This window comes from Phalacrocorax aristotelis, chromosome 4, assembly GCF_949628215.1.
Source record: "Phalacrocorax aristotelis chromosome 4, bGulAri2.1, whole genome shotgun sequence".
Lineage (NCBI taxonomy): Eukaryota > Metazoa > Chordata > Aves > Suliformes > Phalacrocoracidae > Phalacrocorax > Phalacrocorax aristotelis.
Genome location: NC_134279.1, coordinates 82,765,517 through 82,787,461, shown reverse-complemented (window position 1 = coordinate 82,787,461; position 21,945 = coordinate 82,765,517). Strand labels below are relative to the sequence as shown.

The 21,945-nt window shown below is 47.2% G+C and overlaps 1 protein-coding gene across 7 annotated transcripts in view; it reads right to left on the bottom strand.

Annotated features, from left to right (window-relative positions):
• SFXN5 (sideroflexin 5) overlaps positions 1 to 21,945 on the bottom strand; it is a 108,615-nt gene that overhangs the window by 15,602 nt on the left and 71,068 nt on the right. For 6 of the 7 annotated variants that reach the window (XM_075092260.1, XM_075092257.1, XM_075092259.1 and 3 more), the window contains 3 exons: positions 19,015 to 19,130; positions 16,840 to 16,925; positions 7,807 to 7,924 (listed from right to left, as the gene is read on the bottom strand). In XM_075092260.1, the coding sequence (XP_074948361.1) occupies positions 7,807 to 7,924; positions 16,840 to 16,925; positions 19,015 to 19,130 (320 nt within the window). The remainder of the gene's footprint in view (positions 1 to 7,806; positions 7,925 to 16,839; positions 16,926 to 19,014; positions 19,131 to 21,945) is intronic. The other variant, XM_075092262.1, reaches the window with a different exon arrangement.

Genomic DNA, 21,945 nt, shown 5'->3' with positions numbered 1-21,945 from the left:
AAGTAAAAAGTTTCATGAGCATCAAAGAAGCTCACACAGATCACCTCTCCATTTTAAGTTCATGTGGAAAATAAAGATACTCGTGCCTATGTCAATAGTTACTTTGCCAGAAGAGAAACTGGATCAGTGCATAGGAGAGGACCATAGTGACCATGAGACAGTGGAGCTCAGGATCCTGCACGGTAAAAGCAGGATGACAAGTAGGATTACAACCCTGGGATTCAGGAGATACAACTTTGGCCTCTTCAAAGACCTGCTTGGAGGAATCCCATGGGTAGGTATCTAGAGGGTAGGAGGGTCCAATAAAGCTGGTCAATATTCAAGGACCACTTCATCCAAGCTCAAGATTGGTGCATTTCTGTGAGGAAGAAGTCAAGCAAAGGAGCCAGGAGACCTGCATGGATAAGCCAAGTGCTTCCAGAAAAACTCAAATGGAAGAAGGTTTACCGGGTGCCTTCTTCCACAAAATGAGCTGGCAGAATCTTTAGGTGACTCATCAGGTGCATCTTGTAAAGTCTCTTTCTGAGAAGTAATGAAATCGCATGTTCTAACAATATTTGCACTGCAGCAGGAAAATGCATAAATATTGGGATCAATTAATGAAATTAGATAATTTGACCAAAAAAGCCATAGCGCTGGCTCAGAAACCATCCCTCTTCCTTTTTGCTAGCCTTGGTGCTCGCAGTTGGAGAGGAAAACCCTGTGGTTTCGTTTCATATCTAAGGTGCAGAGTCTCGTTGGAGACCTGTCACTAGCACTGTTCCCCAGGGGTCTGTGCTGGGGCCAGTCCTGGTCAACACATCCATCAATGCCCTGGACAAAGGAGCAGAGCGTCCCCTCAGCGAGTTCCCTGACGATCCCAAGCCGGGAGGAGCGGCTGATGCCCCAGAAGCTGTGCTGGCATCCAGCGAGAGCTGGGCAGGCTGGAGAGCTGGGCCCAGGGGAACCTCAGGGAATTCAACATGAGCCAGTGCAGGGTCCTGCCCCTGGGGAGGAACAACCCCCCGCACCAGCACAGGCTGGGGGGGACCTGCTGGGGAGCAGCTCTGCTGAGAAGGCCCTGGGGGTGCTGGGGGGCAGCGAGGTGACCCTGAGCCAGCACCGGGCCCTTGGGGCCAAGGGGGCCAGCGGTGCCCTGGGGGGCATGGAAAGGAGTGTGGCCAGCAGGGCGAGGGAGGTTCTCCTCCCCTCTGCTCTGCCCCAGTGAGGCCACATCTGGGGGGCTGCGTCCAGGTCTGGGCTCCCCAGGTCAAGAAGGGCAGGGAACTGCTGGAGAGAGTCCAGGGGAGAGCTACGGAGATGCCATGGGGCTGGAGCATCTCCCTTGTGAGGAAAGGCTGAGAGACCTGGGCTTGTTCAGCCTGGAGAAGAGAAGGCTGAGGGGGGATCTCATCAATGCCTATAAATATCTGAAGGGCAGGTGTCAGGAGGATGGGCCGGACTCTTTTCAGTGGTGCCCAACGCCAGGCCAAGGGGCCACAGGCACAAGCTGGAACACGGGAAGTTCCACCTGAACCTGAGGAAAAACTTGCTCAAGCAGGGGGTTGGACGGGATGACCTCCAGAGGTCCCTTTCAACCCCCACCATTCTGAGATTCTGTGAACCTCAGGTGAACCTCTAAATGCTTCAGAAGTCAACGATGGAGCATCGCTTGTGTGTCAGTACGAAACCAAAGCTTCACGACACAGCTTGAATCTTCTGCAGTCATTGGGAGACACATACCACTGAGCTTCCAGCCTCCTGCCAGTCCTTAAGGACCTTGTGACACTTCTTTCCTAAGAGGAGTTCCTTCCAAGGCCAACCTCCATCCCAAGGGTAGACTTTGGCCAGCACACTCAGGTTACCAGACCCTCAGGAAACCAATTCTCAGACCCAAAAGCAAAGAAATACCACAGAACTTCTCCGTTCTCAAACATTTTCTTCCCCCATGGCAGCTGACAAATCCTTTCCTTTGCTTCTCATCCAAGTTGGACAAAATTACTGCAGAGAATCCCTCCTGCTCCCCTCCCCCCTTGCAATGTAATCCCAAGGGAGAAATGGTTTCATGGGGACCCCCTGCTGTCTTGCATCTGATTTCCCTCCTAAGTATGGTATGGGGAAGCGTCTCGAGGGCTATGGCTGTGACCTCCATACAGCTCTTTTGTCAAGTGCCATTTCATTAAAAAATCAGCCTTTTAACTGTGGACACATTTCAACCTCACCAAATCTGCTAATTATTGACAGTTGGTGAAGAGGAGATTTCACTTGTTCCTCCTGTTAAACTGCATCTAATTAGTAATTACTGGTTCACTGTCATCTTTAGTGCAATAATCCCACTGCACATTGGCTCATTAACCTTTTGCTTTTCTAAAGCAGCCTGCCAACAAGATGAAGGCTAAAACAGATTGGAAAACAATAGCTCAGCCTTGGATTTTAGGCTGTTTATTCCCCTTGTCCTGGAGATCCAAAAGGAAGATTATTTTTAAGAAAAGGCTTTCAGCTGAAATCAGCCTAATTCCGGAAGATGGCTTGTTTTGCCCGAACCAGTAACCAAGGTCCTTTAAACTTAACCCGTGGTGAAGGCGTGTGTATTATAGCTGGTGGAAGGGTCTTCTCTGCCTTCAGCTCTTGCTTCAGCTCCATTTCTCACCTGGGTTTATCCTTCTTTATCAGCACGATCCAGCACACTGGGCATGGGATGGGGCAAGCTTCAGTGGGTTTGCAGCACCCTGGAAGTTCAAGAGCATCCTCTTGGATGTTGAAAAATGAATGATCTGGATGAGCAGGGACCAAAGGGTGGAAAATCAGTGGAGCAACCCCACGGTTATTTCTTTTGCTGCTACACTGAATTTCATTTGCACAAGTCCCATTTTCAGTTTGGAACTGTCACAGCTGTTTCTATTGGCAGTGCATAGCTGAGTAGGAGTTGTCAGTGGGGATGCTGTAGGATAGGCAGCTAGAAAAGAGATTCCCCGGGGGGCATGGGAGGCAGTTGGAGGTTGTGGGCTAAATGCATTAACTAGATGTTTCTCCTAAACTTAACAGCAGTGAATTACTTAATGCATATTGATGCATTTAGGTACCAGAGTTAACACTATATTGGGATGAAAAGTGAATTTCTCAGCAACTTAAGCGCACTTAGTCTCAAGGACCCATGTCTTCATGTCTGACACTAGGGTTTTATTTTTATAAGGTGATCTTAAAACCATAACAACTAGAAACAAGCTGTAATTCTGCAGCACTGTTGCAGACATCAAAGTCGATTCCATCTGTATGAAATCAAGGAAGGTATGAGGCCCTAGCTAGACTAAGTACTGACCAAAGAGAAGATCTGGATGCATTATCCTTCCCAGCACATGAAGGTCGTTCAGCTCCGGAATTTTCATTTAGTTGATATTGGTGTTCCTGTATGCAACCAGAGCTGAATTCTGATTTCTCTTATGTTACTTTAAAACAGGTGTAACTCTGAAGCAGCTACAGCTGATGCGATAAAGTGACCGCATTTATCTAGCACATCCATTAAATCTACTGCAAGGCTTCAATTCTGCTTGAAAACTAATTGTAAGTTTGTGGCCCTTTAGAAGAGTGGATCAAAGGTGGCCAGTCAAGCTCCTGTGCTAAAACAAGCGCCTAATAACACATCAGCTTCTGTGTCTGCTCTCTGACTAAAGAGAAAGGGCTGTGAATTTGTGATTAAGGGCAGAATTTGGCTCATTTACAATTCCTGAACGGGTTGCTGCTCAGGCCATAATCATATTTTTTGAACAGAACACGCCTATCGCATCTTGTTAATAACTTACTCCCTGGGTAGCACTCATTACAACAGCATCGTCCCAGTCGTGTTACGTTCATTGGTGCTTCACCCACCGCGGTTATGAGAAAACGCACATACACACACGCGTACATATATACACAGGCATATACCTATAGAGAGAGGCCAGTGTTCAAACACTCAAAGTCTATTAATTTAGTTAACTGCCAAGTTCATGGACCAGTGATGAGTGACCAAGAAGTGACACTTTTGAGAAAGGCTCTTTGCAAGGACACTCAGATTTCCTGTCCCAGACTGTGAAGAAATGGCTCTGGAGAGATCGTTTCAGATAAATCACTTGCTCGGCTCACTTGAGCACCCCCACAGACACTGACCACTGAGGAAGTCTCAATGAGATTTTGCAGAATGGGAGGAACGCCCTTTATACACACACTGCCACATATTTATAATCAATGCAAACATAACTAGAAGACTATCAGACCAGGCTGCTGCGGAGAACTTGATTCCTGGGTGTCAACAGATGTGAGGTCCAGCTGTGCGCGTGGAGCTAACTCCAGTTGAGCGGAGCCGAGACCCCAGTAGGTAATGAGCTATACCACCGCGATGACATGAAGCGTGGGCAGAGAGCACATCGTTCTGTTTGATCTACTAATCAGCGCTGATTCATGTTTACACTGCAGATAACATTTCATCTGCTTTTAGAAGGTCATTTTCAAGGGATGCTGTATGGTTTCAGTATTGCCTGATGCCTGCAGCTTGAATATCCCTTGAAGGAAGCCAGACCTTAATTTTCCTTGTTCATTCAGCTGTTAGCATCAACACAATTTCTCAAGCTGCAATATCAGATACTATACGTTACAAATTATCTGTCACCCACAAAGCTATAATACAAAAGGCAAAACGACCTTGTGAGCTTCATTTTTAGATAAAGAAACTAATGTAATGAATAATTATCATCGTACAGCCCAAAGTGTTTAACTCTGAATATCTCTGATTCTGGTACCAAAACTTTAGTTCCCACTGACCTTAGTAGGCACTTAATACTTCAGAGAAGCCCATGCTAAGCGATGCCTACAGAAAATACTGGAAATGTACAAAATGCTAAATTTCAGACAAAATTGTAGGATGAGTTTCCTGTCTATGTTGAAAGAATGGTTTGGTGTGGCCAACGCTATTAAGCAAGTTTGCAGATGACACCAAGCTGAGCGGGGCAGCTGACGCCAGAAGGATGAGATGTCATCCAGAGAGACCTGGACAGGCGGGAGAGGTGGGCCTGGGAGAGCCTCATGAGGTTCAACAGGGCCAAGTGCAAGGTCCTGCCCCTGGGCCGGGGCAGCCCCCGGTATCAGAACAGGCTGGGGGGTGGGGGGACTGGGAGCAGCCCTGCGGAGAAGAACTTGGGGGTGCTGGGGGTGAAGAGCTGGGCACGAGCCGGCGATGTGCGCTCGCAGCCCAGACACCCAACCGTGCCCTGGGCTGCATCCCCAGCAGCGCGGGCAGCAGGGCGAGGGAGGGGGTCCTGCCCCTCTGCCCCGCTCTGTGAGACCCCCCTGCAGCGCCGCCTCCAGCTCGGGGCTCCTCAGCACGGGAAGGACACGGGGCTGTTGGAGCGGGGCCAGAGGGGGCACAGAAATGCTCTGAGGGCTGGAGCCCCTCTGCTGCGAGGCCGGGCTGGGAGAGCTGGGGTGGTTCAGCCTGGGGAGGAGAAGGCTGTGGGGAGACCTTATTGCGGCCTCCCAGTGCTTAAAGGGGGACTCTAGGAAGGGTGGGGGCAGCCTCTTTAGCAAGGCCTGTGGTGACAGGACAAGGGGTGATGGTTTGAAACTAGAGGAGGGCAGATTTAGGCTGGATCTAAGGAAGAAATGTTTTACAATGAGGATGGTGAAACCCTGGCCCAGGTTGCCCCGAGAGGTGGTCGATGCCCCGTCCCTGGAAACACCCAAGGCCAGGCTGGACGGGGCTCTGAGCAACCTGGTCTGGTTGAAGATGTCCCTGCTCGCTGCAGGGGGTTGGACTGGATGGCCTCCAAAGGTCCCTCCCAACCCAAACCATTCTATGGTTCTATGTGTATTATCAGTGAGAAGGGAGAAAATACACAATGACTTCTAGTTAAGGTTTGAGATGACACAAAGTCTGGGAAAGCAGTAAATAATTAAAAGCCCATGTGGTTGATACAGAGGCATTTAGATATGTGGAAAAAAAGTCCATGTGCAGTGCACTATGGTCAAATAGAAAATTGCCTCTGGATGCAAATATGCCCCCTGTGGCACGGGGGACCATTTTGGGAGAACAGTGGCAATGTCACCTTTGGGGTAAATGAGGTTGATGGTACCCCTGAACGGGTGCGAGACCTGGAAAAACTCCTGTCTTTCATAACCAAAACCCCTGAGCCGAACTTCAGATCACAGCAAAAAACTGGTGGACAAGGAGCTAAGGTTGAGCTCATGCCAAAATGACTAACATGCTCTGTGGATGTATGAATTCAAGTAGAAGCAGGCAAATCACATTGCTCCTGCAACTGGTGCTTGTGCAACTTCTTACTGGAATACTGTGTCTGGTTCTTATGGAAGTGCTCCAAAAAGGATGTTGACTAATTAGAAAAAGTTTAAGGAAGAGCCATATGAATCATTAAAGCTTCAGAAAACACGTCTTTTAGCAAGAGGCTCCAAGATTGAGATATATTCAGTTTCTTAAAGAGAAGATTAAGGGACAGTTTTATGTCAGCCTGTAAACAGCTAGAAGGACAACAAAAAATTTGTAACACGTTTTTCAGTCTAGCAGACAAGTGTACAACAAGATTGCCTGGCTAGAAGTCATGGATAAACCCATCCAGACCTAAAAGAATGAATTAACGAGTAAAAGCTGTGATATCAATTTCTGATCAACTGTTCTAGTTGACACAAAAAGAACTTTAGCGAAGTCCCTGCTCTGTTTCGCAGAGGTTTTACCACTTTAGAATAGTGACCCTCCCTGTAAATGTACAAATTTACAACCTGCCAATCTATAAGCTCCAAACACCAAACGGTCAAAATTAATGACTTTTACAAAAAAAATAGATCTTAGCAATTTGTTCAACTTAGGTACGAGTGATTTCATTAGTCATTCTGCTGTTTCCTTGGCTAGTTTTCCTCTGTTCACCCCCAGGCTGTGTCTTCCCAGAGCCACACTAGATGATGAAAAGGCAGAAACCCTCAAAGAAGCTCTGGGAAAGTACATCCACATCAAAAGTGTATCTCAGGCTCTTTGTTAATGGACAAAGACTTGTTTTCACTCTGTTAACACCAAGGAAACACCACTGCCATGGGAGAAAATGAGTTGAACCATGTTCTCCCTGGTGCAGCTCAGCTCTGACTAAGCTCACGTCCCCAGACAAGATAAGATGAACCCAGCTGGAGTCTCAGAGCAGCAGTTACCAGTCAGAAACACCAATACCCCTCGACTTGTCATGTGACCAGACCCGACCTGGGTATCACTAAAGAGGGACCAGACACCCTCAGTGCTAGCTAAAACACTCCGACTGGCAATCAAGCGGGCAGAACATTATCCTCACACATTTAAAAAACCCCTGTATTCCAACCTGGTTGTCCCCCAGCCCCTGGCGTTTTGATTACAGTCTACATGTCTTCCACATGGGAGAGGCCTGGAGCAGACCGCCCCTGTGGGAAAACAAGATGCGATGGACGGGAGGAGGATCACACACGACCATCCCCTGCCTGTACAAGGTGCGTTTGCTGGGTGGAACAAAGGTTCCTCTGTTCAGTTCTTCCTCTGTTCACTTGGCAGGTACACGCCACCACATGATCCAAACACTGGTTAAAAGCATAGAAAAGCAGTGTGATGTTAGCCTATGCTAGCATGCACTAACAGGAGGGACTAACATAACCATCAGCTGCCCAGTGAATCTGCACTTCTTCAAGTGAAGGCAGCAAGCGACTTCATCCAAAAACAGAGGAGGCCCCACAGGAATGAGACTATCCCCCAGGAAAGCAAAGCAAGCAGTGGCATTGGTAAGACCCTCTGAGATATCCCACTGCAGTGACCAGACATGTACTGACCTCGGACATCTGTGGGAAGAGACTGATGGCCAAGGGGAGGGCCAGGCCAAAGGCAGCGAGGCACACAAGGCTTTGGACTGGGAGAATCATCCGGGGACGGGACCTCAGGAGTGATGTTCTGGAAAGGAAAGGCTTCGTTAGACCGTTTCATGCCATCATGATTATGATGAGTACGTGCCATCATGAGAACGGACACTGGTGTTCACCCAGACCCCCTCTTCCTAACTGGTCTAGGTTCCTTCTTAGTAGGTCATCAACAAGTTCACCCACAAAAGATCCCGAGTCCTGCACACTGCACTTTTGCATCTGCTGGGGTTACACAGCCCACACCAACCTAAGCGCTCACTTCTAAATTAAAACAGGACCACTTCACACATGCTTCCCCCATTTCAGACCATCTCACGCTGGAGTAAATGGTACACGCGGTGATCTGGCTGCACACAGGTGTCACCTGCATTAAGGCTTCGGACTCTACGTTGAGTGAGCAGAAGGAAATTAGGCTCTTGAGAGATATTGTGAACTTTGTTGGCCCTGTCAAGCCGTGTAAAAAGGTACGGGACTTTGTTAATGGGGTAATAAAGTAGTAAACTTGACACTAACTTAATTTGTTAAAATTCAAGCATCTGTAGAGCGGGTGAAAAGGATGTTTTAACACTTGCTGTCGCCAGGGGATATTTAGGAGTTCAAGGCTTGTTAACAGCAAATACTGTAAGATACCTGCAAGGTCATGTTCTGATAATGACCCATTAAGTGACCCTTCTGATGCAATTAACACCGAATGACAGGGACAACATTTAGCTGGTAGAAGGTGGCACCTTAAGTATATTCCAGGATAGGGGACCTCGGACAGGTTACAAATGTTAAGGGGAAAAACTAATTCTTGAGGGGTTTGTTCTGGAGCTATTTACACCAAGAGGACACCCGGCATTCAACTTTTTTCAACCAATCTGAAACAACCAGGAATCTAAAGCAGTAACTCGATAGTGAGTTTTGTTTGAATATTCAGTGTATATGAGCAATGTGGAGAGCCAGCAGATCCGCTGCTGGTCATCAGCTATGGCCTCAGTCCCAACGTGCATCTCTCCTCTGCCCATCCTGATCTTGAGGATGCCGATGCCTCACGCTGTCCTGCTATCAAACGCGGGCAAAGATCTGCTAACCTTTATCTGCTCTCCTGCTCTATTAATGCCTTTCCACTGGGGTGATAGCAGAGGAGCTCTCTTTTGGTCAAGGGAGTTACAATCAGATGACAGTAACCACTAAACGTCACTGTGGTTACCATCACCAGGGTTTTAAAAAGCATTTACAATCCAACGCGCACCATTCACAAGGTGCCCACCAAAAACAAGACAAGCAACCCTTCCCACATCGGGGCATGCCGCTAGCCTGCTTTGGCCCACGCACAAGCAATTCTGCAGGCACATCTTCCCGTGCAGCCCGTGCCTGCAGCCAATACATGATAACAGATTACCCCAACCCCCGTCTACTCCACGTTTACTGCAGGCTACAAACACGCACCTGATGAATTATAACGGAGCAGCTGATGTGTGGGAACTTGTTACCCTGCTGTACGTTGTCTGTGTGTCTGAACACTCAGACTCTTCGCCCTTTGCTAGCAATACTTGCTGAAAGCTGTCTTCATCTTGAGAAGGTTTGGGGGAAGTGGGGAAGGAAAACAAGATCCAGAGCCTTAGCTCCTCCATAATCTCAGCTCTTCACTAATAAGCTATCGAGACGGAGTTGATCCTATCAATTTGCGCTGCGAAAGCCAAGCTTCTGTTCTCCAACATTTAGCTTCTTTGGTTTGCACAGAGCATGATCTAACCTAAAAGACTCCTGCAGAAGTCCACAAGGATCTTGCCCGAGGTCGGAAAGCAGGTTACCTTGCTCCACACTCTTTAACAAATGCAACGTTCAAGAATTGCCATCAATAAGCTGCGATAACTAGTCCCTGGGATGCAGAGGGGCAACTCCTGGAACTGATTTATTCTCCTGCTTAAGCTGTCGTGATCCATGAGAGCCCTTGCTGAGAAAATCATATGACCAGCATCCTTCAAGCCTTCCTGGAGTACAGTTTAGAACCGAGACATCACTGCTTATACCACCCCTGACATCTTAATTTGGAAGCTGCACCCTCTTTAATTACTGCCCTGTTGGGGACCTTATAATCACCCAAGTAAAAACTCAACCAATTTAAAATGATCCCCAGTACAGCCCCCAGGTGTGATCTCCAGGAGTGCTTCAAACTCAGGCCAGTTCAAATTACAATGGCTGACCTCCTAATTAAGAAGAGTTATGGCTTGATTTAAAAAGGAGAGGGGACTAATTAACACATGTAGTGTAATGTCTTAATTGGGATTCAAATTCTAAAATTTGTGTGGCTCAGAATAAATGACTCACAATTAGTAGAGAAGTCCACTTTTCTTCTGTCCCTAGGATCTTTGCTCTTGACACAGATCTCAGAAGAGTATTAAGTTAAATATTGCGTGCTGCATTTTGTTAGCTGTCAAATACAATCAAAGCCCCTCTTTTCACCCATTAGCCCCCCATCGGAAGTGAATGATCAGGTTTTTTCCAAAGGGTTTCATTGCAGAGTATTATAGCAGATTAAAAATAAAGAATATTAGTATCCATTCGCTGAAGAGTGGATTAGTTTACAACACTGTCCTGTGCGCTCTGTCAAGGGGTTTGATCAGGCAAGCGGAGGCCTGGACCTTTAGATCCCCCCAACAGCCCAGCCTTGCCACTGGCATCTTCTGAAGCAGACTGCTATATTCACGAGAGCAAATATCATCTCACCCTACCAGTAATTCTGCAGAAGTACTTGAAGCTATTTTCGTACGAGAACAGTAGTTTTGCAGACCGTCACCGTGTGCACAGGACAGGGCTGGCCAGGCTCTGCTGAACTAAACCCTGGCGCTCAGATTAGACAACATGGGACTGAGAAGTTTGCACCGAGAGGTCTCACATTGGAAATCTGCGGGAAGGCAACTATATGTATGTTTTATTGTTCCCAATTTTAGAAGCCGATTTTTTGGCACCCGTGCTCTGCCTCACTAGTAGAAGTGATCCATGTTTATACATCGACCTCTGGATGGCAAAGAGCATGCATTTTTGCAATGTTTCCCTCCTCCTCTCTCATTTTTCTTCTTTTTTTAAAGATTTGTTTCTTTACCCCCCTTTAAACCCCACTAACACCTATTCTTTCTGCAATTTGCCTCCATAAAATGTGCCTAGGAGATACTAAAAAGGCAGGAACACGCTGGGGAGCTTCTGGCTTACCGATCCTAGGTAGTGCTCACTGTTAACGGATATACCTAAACCAGCTAGACCTTACGGATAACATTCCAATATGCATGAGTGTGCATGTACGTAGGTATATACACAGACACGCATACTTGTACAGACAGTACATCTGCTCCGCAGAGACAGTGTGTTGTAGATCTTGTAAATACACCTTCATTCAACTTTCATCACATTGTTCATTAGTGGTTTAAATTTTGCATAATTTGGCAGCTGCCTCTGGCGTTTTTCAAGAGGTACTGTAATTTATTCCATATGGAAGTCAGTTGCTGTACTAAAAAGGAGTTATCAGGTTCAGTGAACCAGAGCTGTATTTGTCTAGAAGGAGGTGTCAGATGCTAAACTAAATATGACAGGAGTTAACCAAAGTCTCCCAGCTGACAGATTCTGTGGGGTTTCTGTAGTGTTTGGTATAAACAGGTTCAAAGCTAATACATACATTGCAAGACGCCGAGGTTGCCGGCGGGGTAAGAAGCTGGAGGCTGAAGCTCTGGGTATCCCGAGGCACCCCAGGCTCCCCAGAGCCCAGGGTTCAAAACACCCCTCTGATGTGCAAACCAGCTTCGGGGTGGTTGTCCTACCCCAGATCCCAGCTCTGCGGAGAACCTCCCAGAGCTGGCACCGTACCACATCCCTCCTTCAGAGAGCCCGTCAGGTCTCTCTGCTATCTGCAGAGAGTGTTTCTGAGCTTTTCTCACTCATTTTGCGTCATTTTGGGAATGCTGAGCTCTTCTAGCAACCAGTAGCTCTGTCTGCTGTCCTCTCCAGCCAGGCCACCGCTGGCTCGCCAAGGACCATGTCCTGCTCTTGGCTATAGCCCCAGTGCCCCCTCCGGAGGACGCAGCAGATGCAAACAGAGTGAGGTTGGGGCATTTTTCTGCTTGATTGACATAATTAAAGGAGCAGTTTCAATGTTTACTCTGGAAACAGCCACAGCAGTTTAAGGTGTCGCTGCTGGCAGCTGCTTAGTTTAAATAAACTTCAGTGAGGGTTTAGCTGGACGGAGAGACTTAGCACTTCAGAGGAGGAAAAGCACCTGTAGGAAACATTCTGCACATGCCGTCAGGAGAATATCTCTAGAAAAAGGCCATGAACACAAGGTCCAGGAGGGCCTCCTACCTCACACACATTTCTGCAGTGAAAAACATGGTTTCAGCTGAAGAAGAAACCCTTCCAGCACCACAAAACCATGGGCTGAGCAATGGCTATCCATCAAGAGAATCCATTTTTCACGGTTAGACTGACTTAGCAAAGCCAGAGCAGCTCTGTAATGTTAATCCAGCCTGGAAGCATCCTAATTTTATGGGCTTTACAGGAAAACAGCCCTGACAACTGCTGCGTGAGGAAGCTGACATGCTGTGGCAGCTCTGCCACAGGATCAGGATGGTGTGGAGATGAAGAAGGAGTAGAAACACTCCTCTGTCACGGACACAACTATTCTGCTCCCCACTTCTCTCTCAGCTCTTGCCCACTGCCAACAGTTCCAGCTTTCTCTCTCCTCCACAACCACTGCACAGCCAGCTCTAAGGCCTTCCCTTGTCTAGTGTGACATTCATGAGCTCTTGGAGCCCATCCTCAGACCTTCTGCTGTGCTTCAGACCCTCTGAGGTTGCTTGCACTGTGAGACAGAGCAGAGGCTTTAGGGTAAGGAGATAGGAGCTTACGTTCTTCAATTTCCAGTGCCAGCTCTTAGCTCAAAGTGCCCACAGCAGACATTGCTGGTGGGCTGAGCTGTGGATTGCTTGTCCACCACTTGTCCAGACCACATGAACTGGATTTGGGCTCTCCCAGCTCAGAGCTCAGCCTACAGGAGAACCTGAGGTTGCACTTACACACAGACCTGGACGGTCTGCACATAGCCCAGCTGCGTGATGGGCTTCAACTCTGCAAGGAGTCAGAAGGTGGACAAAGACTACTGGGGAAGTCTTGGGTGGGAGAAACTGGCACCATTTCCCAAATTTCATCATAACTATCAGACAAAAGGAGTCACAGAAGCATCTGAATAAAGGGGAATGTCTGAGGGATGAGAAGTCCAGCTTCATGCAGTGGATGTAGTTGTCCCCACATCTCTGTGACATGAAGGTACTATCGAAGTTTCCATTGTCCGCTCCAAAGTCAGCTACATCCCATAGAGGAGTCGCCTTCGTCTCATAGACGACGTGAAACCAATATTTTTCCGTATTAAAGTTGCCAACATAGATATTATTTATAAAACTTAAATGAGAATACATCTGCACAAAATAACTGACACCGTGTTCCCCGCATGGCATATGTAGTCTCAAAATAAACATTGATTCTATATGTTAGCTGCTTCAACAGAGCGTCCAAGCAGCAGGAAATGCATGAAACATGGGGAAAGAATGGCGCGCTGCAGAGCTCAGCAGTGGGAGGTAACATTGAATTACTTGGAGAGCAGAGAAGGCGGCCCTGGGAGTTAAAATACACAGCAGGCAAAGAGACGAGAGAAGCCAAGAGAGCTGAAAAAAATGGCACAAGAGACGAGAGAGGCAGCTGGGGGAGTTAAAACATGCAGATGGAGAGATGGCTGAGAGAGAGGAAAGACCTGGATCCAAGTGGAAAGACGACGACCAGGAACTGGCCACTTAAAATAAACTTTCTGAAATCCAAGATGAAAACGAGGGAGCGGGTTTTCCATGAACCCAAAAAGCGCTGCCGGGAGCACGTAGTTTGCTCCCGGGGCGGTGCAGCTCGCACCCAGCTGCAGCACCGTCACCCGCTTCCACCCGGACTACGACACCAGGCGGGAGGATTGCTCTCCTCCTTCGCCACAACCCCAAATGCAAATCGTTTAGGAGAGGATCCAGATTGCGACTTCTGATTCCAGATCTCCAGCCTCCCAATAATAAGCCGTCACTCTCGTCTTTCTCATTTATAGACACTGTAAGGATTTCTATAAATAAATTGATAATGCATGCCTTGATATGAGTCCCATTAAAAACACCCTAGTCTAACTAAAATTCTACTAAATGAAAAAAGTTACAGTTTTCACCAAATGCTCCAAGTTTCTTTCCAAAATGAGGTTTCACCTTTGACTGGGTCCTTCAATAACCACTTTTAGAGATCTGTGAGTCGACACCCGGACTGCGAATCCCTCAGCTATGGAAAGGGATGCTCTCCATGTCAGGTGGGTGCTTCCACGTCCTCCAGCGATACCACCTCTAGCTGCGTGGCCAAACCGCACCCCACTCCCTATCCCTGCTGTTTCTCACTCACAGGCTTCCAGGAATCCAAAGATATTTGATGGAAAAATGAAACAGTAGGCACAAAGCTCTAAGTAGAATTTAGGCAGGCAAAATCACTGCCCAGATATTTTTATATCAATGGAGTTTCATTTGGGGGTGGTGGGGAGGAAAGTATTCTCTTGCAAGCCTGAATTAGGTCTTTCTATCAGTTAAAATGACGACTTTTTGAAGACATCCTGTTGTCTTCAAATATCTCCTACATTTGCTTGACAGATAAAATTAGTTTCGATACGTCTTGCACAGAGCACAGGTGCAGTCAGTAGAATTCCTTGTATCCGTACAAGAAGTTATGGTCCCCCCCGAGTGCAAAGCAAATTTTACTATTAGTTTTATTTGAGCTTGTGGACGCTCAGCAAGACCCATCATGGTCCTCAGTGTTTCCTGCTGACGACAATCATTTATAGACCAGATTTCTACAAACTTTCAATATTTGCACATAAAGGTTTTTGACTGTTCCTGTCGATCACCCGAATAGCAAAGAACCTCTGAATTATACAGATAAAACAGTTTCTCCTCTGGGGTGACCCTTCCTGGCTGAGCGAATCACCAAGGTACGGTTAGACTGGAACCAGTGCCCGTGTTAAGCCAGTGGTTAACACACGCAGCCGCCTCGGTGCAAAGCCTCAGTGCGACAGAAAGGCGAAAAGAAAGAGCTCTGTGGTAAGAACATCACAAATCGGTGGCATTTCTGAAGTGTCTGGCATGTGGACAGATGAAAACAGAAGTCCTCTCGACTGACAACAGCAAAGCAGCTTTGATGGGATTATAAAGGCTAGAATCACGCGTCTGAATTTGAAGCAGGGAAGCTGCCAAGATGCTGGGGTACAAAGACAAGTGACAATCCCTGTGCTTCTTACACAGGATTTTGAGCAAGCCCTGAGTAAGGTACTCCAGAGTAAGGCATGGTTACCCTTGAGCACCTCTCCTGCAGGTAGACCATGGGCTAGGGGACCGTGTGGGTGACACGGGGTCTTGGAGCAGGAAAAAGGCTGCAGAGCTTTCATCACGGAGGAGCGTGAAGTGAAAATCAAATGCTTTGCACAAAATTAGGGGGACTGGAATCTACCCCTTGTGTGCCTCCAAACAGTGGCTTGCAGAAAGTGTTACCAAGACTGTGCCCTGCCGCAGGGAACCACCACAGTCCCTTTGAAAAAGAGAGGAAAACAGTATATTTTGGCTAAAAAGGGCTGAAAGAACTTACTTTACAGTTCCCAAAAACAGAGCTTGTTGCCCTGTTTTCCCCCAAACCCAGGCCACGGGAGGAACCAATCTTCCTGAGAAACTATTGGTGCTAGAGGTATCCAGATTATACCTATATTTTTAAATCTAGATGTTAAAAATCAGACTCCAAATTTACACCAGCAGCCCGGACCCTTCCGTTAAGGAGAGAAAATTGCCCGGGGGTGTTCCTACAAGGGTAAACAAGGCTAACCAAAGCTATGGGTCAATCCCTAATCGTGCTAATTGCTATTTACTTTGTCAGTGGAGTGCTTTAGAGCAGCCATTATCAACAGGTTTGTTTAAAGAGTGCTTCCAGCTTGGCTGTCTGGACAAAGGTAGCAAGCCTTTTAGCACCCCCATCTTTCAATGCACTAATCAGTCTCCAGAGGTTGGCAAGGTGATCCCCACCCCACGGATCATTCACACCGAATGAGCTGCTGATGGGTGTCCCAAGTTGCTATAGGCACTCAACAGCTCCAAACAGGCTCACAGCATCTCAAGGCGAATGAAAAAGCAGGTGCTGGAAAGCAAGGTGGGAGAATGGCCAATGGACAGGACAATTCGGGTGCTTTTTTGCTATTAAGAACTCTGATAGGAGATAATTAGACATGAAATAATAACCCTGCCCTTTCCTGCCCACTCTCCTAGCACCGATGCTCCACAGAGACATCTGTCAGGAGAGATTCTGGCTTAAACAGTGATGGAAAGCAAATTTCTGCAGAATATGTGAAGCATATATTCTCCTGGGGAAGTCCAAGCTACAGGACACTATTGAAAGAAAGTACAAGTGAGTTCAAACAGGGCTTAAGCGAGTCCAGCAGTGGCCAAGGTGGTCTGGATGTGGCACGTGCTCCACAAGTCCCTACTCTCCCTGCCGCTGGCTGAACACGAGCCAAGACCTTTAGTGTGACCCCAAGTGGCAGCTCTAGTGTTTGTTAAATGGAGGACGGAAAGCTTACGGACACTTTTCCACTGAATTCTGAGAGTTTTGGCTCACACTGCCCCTACAGAATGGGGTTATTCAAACTGCTGGGGTCCCAGAAAGATGGTATAAAATAACCACATCAATATAACACTTTGACAGCCTGCAACAATGTCCAAAATGCTGGAACCTGAACATTTTAATAAGCAAAAAGAAGTCTTTGATGGACCAATGCTAAGAAATAGCAACAAACAACACCTCCTGAGCATCTTTTCTCCCTTCCCCTTGAAAAAGCACCCCCTCTTTGTATTACCCAACACTTACTTTTCCAGTATGGACATAATAATTGGAGGTAGAACCAGTATAGGCATTGGCAGGACCACTCTAGTCAGGGCTGTTTCTAGCAGTGCCTGGAAAGGAAAAAACAAACAAACAAACAAACAAACCCAAGACATTTAGAACAAATCTGAGGATGTACCTGCGCTGAGCAATCAATGCGTGGGCTCAGAAATGGTTTGGCTGGCCTTTCTTCCGTTGTATATATGAACAAATGTATCAACACACGCTTTCGACTTTGCTAACAGCTATTTGTACACAACCTATTTTCACTCTGTTGCTACAAACGATGGGCTGGAGCCCATGCTGGGTCACAAATCCAGCGGAATAAACAGAGACACCTCATAGATACACTGATTTCCCTTGATGTGACCAAAAGTGCTCAAACATCTCGTCATACTCCTACGCAAACATGTTAGTGCTGCCTGGGGGAAGAAAGAGAGCCTGGAGGATGCTGTGAGGTGAAATACCTCAGTACGGGCTGAGCAGCAGCTTCAACCCTTCCTCCCTTACCTGAGTTTCAATTTCAGTTATGTGCTGGGGGGACGCAGCACCTTATTGCCTGCTCCAAGACTTGTTTCTGGTTTTTTAATCACTGGTGGTTTATTGCAAAGCATCGCTAACACATAGGGCTCTCCTCTCCCAGGAAGACACCCAACTGTGGAGCTACAGTTGTCCCTCCGCTGGTGCCTTCTCCCTGGCAAGATTCACCAGGAAGCAGCAAACAGAACAGCTTGGCAGCATGATACATATTAATTACCCTGAAATGAGACCTAGAAAAGATCACGGGCGCTCTAGCAAGGTGTTTAAGCACCACTCTGGCTTCATTTACCTCTTCCAACCACCTTGCCAGCACCTACCTGGGATGCTCCCAGCACCGCAGCCACGCGTGGGGCTTTGGCAGACCTAGGCAGAGGACACTATAGATTTTGGGTGGAAATGCTGAAACTTATGCATATGGACAGGCTTGGGAGCACTCACTCCTTCCAAATGGGAGAAGGTCTCAGAGGGATGTGTTACCCTGAGGATCTGCCAAGTTTTACACGACAAAACCCAGTACTAAGGTATTCAGGAAGAAGCATCAGGATTAGATGGCAGCTGAGCAGAAGTTCAAGTCCCAAATTTGATGTTTAAACTCCACCTAAATCACACCTACAGTACCTTCACTTTTAATATTTCTTTTCTGTGTTGTCTGTCTCACCCTGGACCATTAGGGTGGAGAGGGGAAGCTGGGTCCTGAAGCCAGTTAATGTGAGGAAAACTGGCTCAAATAAATATCTCCAAGCCCTTCAACAGATTGTTTTAAGCTCCCTCTTAAACAACAATATGGAGATGTATTAGAGATCTCCCATTTCTTGCCGAGGACTGTAAATCTGTACATTAATTGCTGTCTATGAAGTGCCTTAAGAGCCTTGGACAGAAGGAGCGAGAGAAATGCCAAGCATTATATTATTAACTCCTCTGCCTGGGCGTGTGCTTCGGAACATGCTTTACATTTCAGATTAAAGCCCACTTGGAAACAACATGCCTCAGACAATCAGATGATGCTCAGAAGACAAAACTATGTAAGAAGGGAAGAAAAGGGAATAATTGCAGGCAGATGGCGGAGAGTAGAAGGTTACAGGGGAAAACAAACCAGGTGTTGGGACGACGATAAAGACATCTGGCTACCCTCACAAAGCTTTGGTTGGCAATTGTTAACGCAGCTTTGACATGGCAAGGGTTAAAAAGCTACTCAGCTCGAAAATGAAGTCTTCCTCATTTAGAAAAAGGTGTAAGTTATCTTTGCTTCGTATTCAACATGAACCGCTTACAAGTTTCCACAAAGCAATCCTAAGGCTGTGAATGTATCAGAGCAGTACAGGATCTTCTCGATGTCTGTCTGCACCCCTCCAAACCATCAAGGTCAGCCCCCGAATCTGCCTGCACGACACAAGCCTGCGTCCGCCAGCACACTCAGGTTTGCGGCTATGCAACCGCACGCGTGGGTACAAAGCAGGCACTAAGTTTTGCTGCTTCGTTCTTCCTGCACGATGGGTAGAACTCATCTATTTCTAGCTCGTTCAAGTCATCGATTCCTACAGCTGTGGGATTCGGTGAGCCTGAAGGCCAGCTGCGTACAAGCTCACCCGAGCGTTCACCAGGAACATCACAGGTACGTACGTGTTTTGCAGCAATTCTGGAAGACCCGACAATGTTTCCGTTATTGTCCAAAACATCAATTCCTTCTTCCAGTTCTGTGTGCCTCATCAGGACAACATTGCAGATATTGGCACTAGCTGAGGATGAGAAAAGCATGATGATTAGCAACGCAGCTCTGGTCAATACCAAATGGCAGGCTTCTGTTCGCCGTGACAGCCCTTCAGCTTTGCTTGCATCAATCTGCCAAGAAGTTTCTGCAAGTCAAGGAGCCACTCTCACACCGAGACAAAGATGTGTTTCTTAACAGGAGAATAATAATCGAGATAATTTTCTTTTACTTGCAAAAGGATCTGCTGACACAATCAGAAATATACTGACGCCAAGAAACACCAGTATTCCCAGATGTTGGTGTTCAGACGTGCTCCCAACTCCCACTGTGATTCTTCACTTGACATTCTGATCTACTAAGTCAGTCATGTCCTTGCACTGGGCTACGGGTTGGTCTTGGCCAACCAGGCACTGCTGATCGACAGCTGCCTCTTCTGGTGGTACTTCTCAGAGCTGGGTTTAACTCCCCTTACTAAGCCAGCGGACAAACTCTTCTTAGTGGATGTTTAAGGTATGATGGAAATACACTGCAAGGGGTTTCACTGAGCTATGAAGGACAGCTCAGATCTGAGCTCTAAAAGAGGACAGAATTATATTTTTAATCAAATAAGACAAGGTTGGGTTGTTGCCATGGACACGTATCCCATTAGTAGGGGTCCTGCTGACTACTTGCCCTTATTTCACATATTTTAGCAGAAAAATGGCTCTGTGGAGTTATTTTCTACTAGAGACCCGTTTGTTTGCTTTAACAATATTTTTCCTAACTCTGACACAAACCAGCGGCGCTTCGGAGGACTCTGGTTCCCAACATTCACATTTCCCAGATGCCAGCCCTGCATTTGCAGCGGAGGCAGAGGCAGCTCTGGGACCCTTTCTGACACCCACGCCCCCACCCCCCCCCGCCTTGCCCAGGCTGTGGCTTTTGTAGCCTTTTTGAGGTGACCCCAAATTCTGTCCCTCAAGTAACGTGTTAGAGTCAGGGTTGAGGAACATCCTTCCCAGATGCAGCTCCTGTCCAGGGCGCAGGCACTCCTTAATTTTTTTCCAAAGAAAAGCTGCTAATTCCCAGAAAAGTTTTGCTTTTGATAAATTGGCATTTTCCAGCAGCCCCCCTCCCCCCCGCCACCACATTTTGTTGCAAACTTTCCAACCAGAACTAACACAAACCTACTGTTGCTGCAAGTACCACTGCTTCCAAAAATGTGTTTCTGTACTGCTTGATGGGTTAATATTCGCTAATTAATCTCAATTCATGTCATATAACAAATGTCTAATTTTTTGAGGGTGGTGGGTGGGTGAGCCCTATACGAATGCAGCTCTCTGCAATCAAGGATGATTTGTGGTGACAAATGCTCCTTACACTCGAGAATAAGAGGAACATACACACACGCACACTCTGTCTCTCTCTTTAATATTCAAACTACCGGACCACTCTTCCCATCTATCAAAATATCTGTGTTACCAACCCTTCAGCTCCCTTAATCCAAGATAAAAAAGAAAACAGGCATTTCATTTAAAGCAAGTTTAGCCCCTCTTTTTTTGTTTTCCTTTTTCAACACTCACATGCCCCGTCCTAGCTTCCAGTCAAGACTGAACATATTAAAACAGACCAGCAGAGATGCTCTGGCCAAGCCAGGATCCACCAGCACAAGGCTCTTGCAAGACTCACGATGAGGCGTGCAGACCTGAAGCTCCCACCACAGCTAGATGCTTCTCCAAGGCTCTGGATCCTATTAGGGTTTTATTGTCCAGGCCCCAGATTCAAAACCTGATTCCAGCCCGTTTGTCTGAGACAAGCAACTTAGTTGCTCCTGTTCTGTTTCAGTAAAACACTGAGAAAACAGAAAAAGCTCCTAATTATGGGTAAACTTGGATTTTATGGAAGTCTCAAATACAGGAGGGAATGGGAAATAAATAAATATATAGGCAGACAATTTGATTTTCAGAACTTGGGAAAAAACAGTGATAATATAGCCTGGAAAATACTGTGAAAACACTTAGTGACATTAGAAACTGGCTTCAGATACACAAGCAACCCACTACCCTATTTCTATACGTATATAAATATCCCCTGTAAGCCAGGGCACTCTCCACACACTAAATACATCCTTGTGCACTGCTTAAACACATTTAACAATTTTAACCCCACCCACAACAAAATAAAACCGAGAAGAAATCCTTCCTCCTCCTCACCTCCCTTCCCTCCACTCAGTATCTTTCTACGAGCTTTAACTTCCTTTGGATCAGGTTTGGGGTGCCACCTTTGGGGTCTTCTTTTAGTTTTCTGTGGCTTTGTTTAGCCACATACGTCTCCAGTATAAAGCGCACCATCACCAGTGACACCCCATTCCTTCGTGACAGCTCCCCATACCCAGTGCTTAGGAAGAAGTGTGTAAATTGGGCTCTTTGCAACATCCCTGGGCATTAACGTCCTCCACCACCTACACCTCCAAGAAAAGGCCAAGCCCCTTCTTGTTCAAATTTGGGAACTGCAGCTCTCCAGAGCACAGCGCGGACACACTCCTTCCCTTCTCCTGTGCTGAAAGCCTTCATGGAGAACAACTTCACCACCCAAACATTGCTCCGGGGTGGCCAACATCAAGCACAAACCCCTCTTGCATCCAGCCAGCCCCGGGGTGTGCAGAGCATTGGCCATTTCTACGAGCTCTTCCACCCAGGATGGTTTGCTGGGTCTGTCCCCTGGGGCTGGGGAGGGTTTTTCGAACTGCCCGTGATTTTCAGCTACTACAAATTACCTTTGGCAGAGGGTGAGGGTGCAGTCGAACCTCCCGGCACCCTGCTCCAGAACTACCGGCTGCGAGGTGGGGATCAGAGCAATCGGAG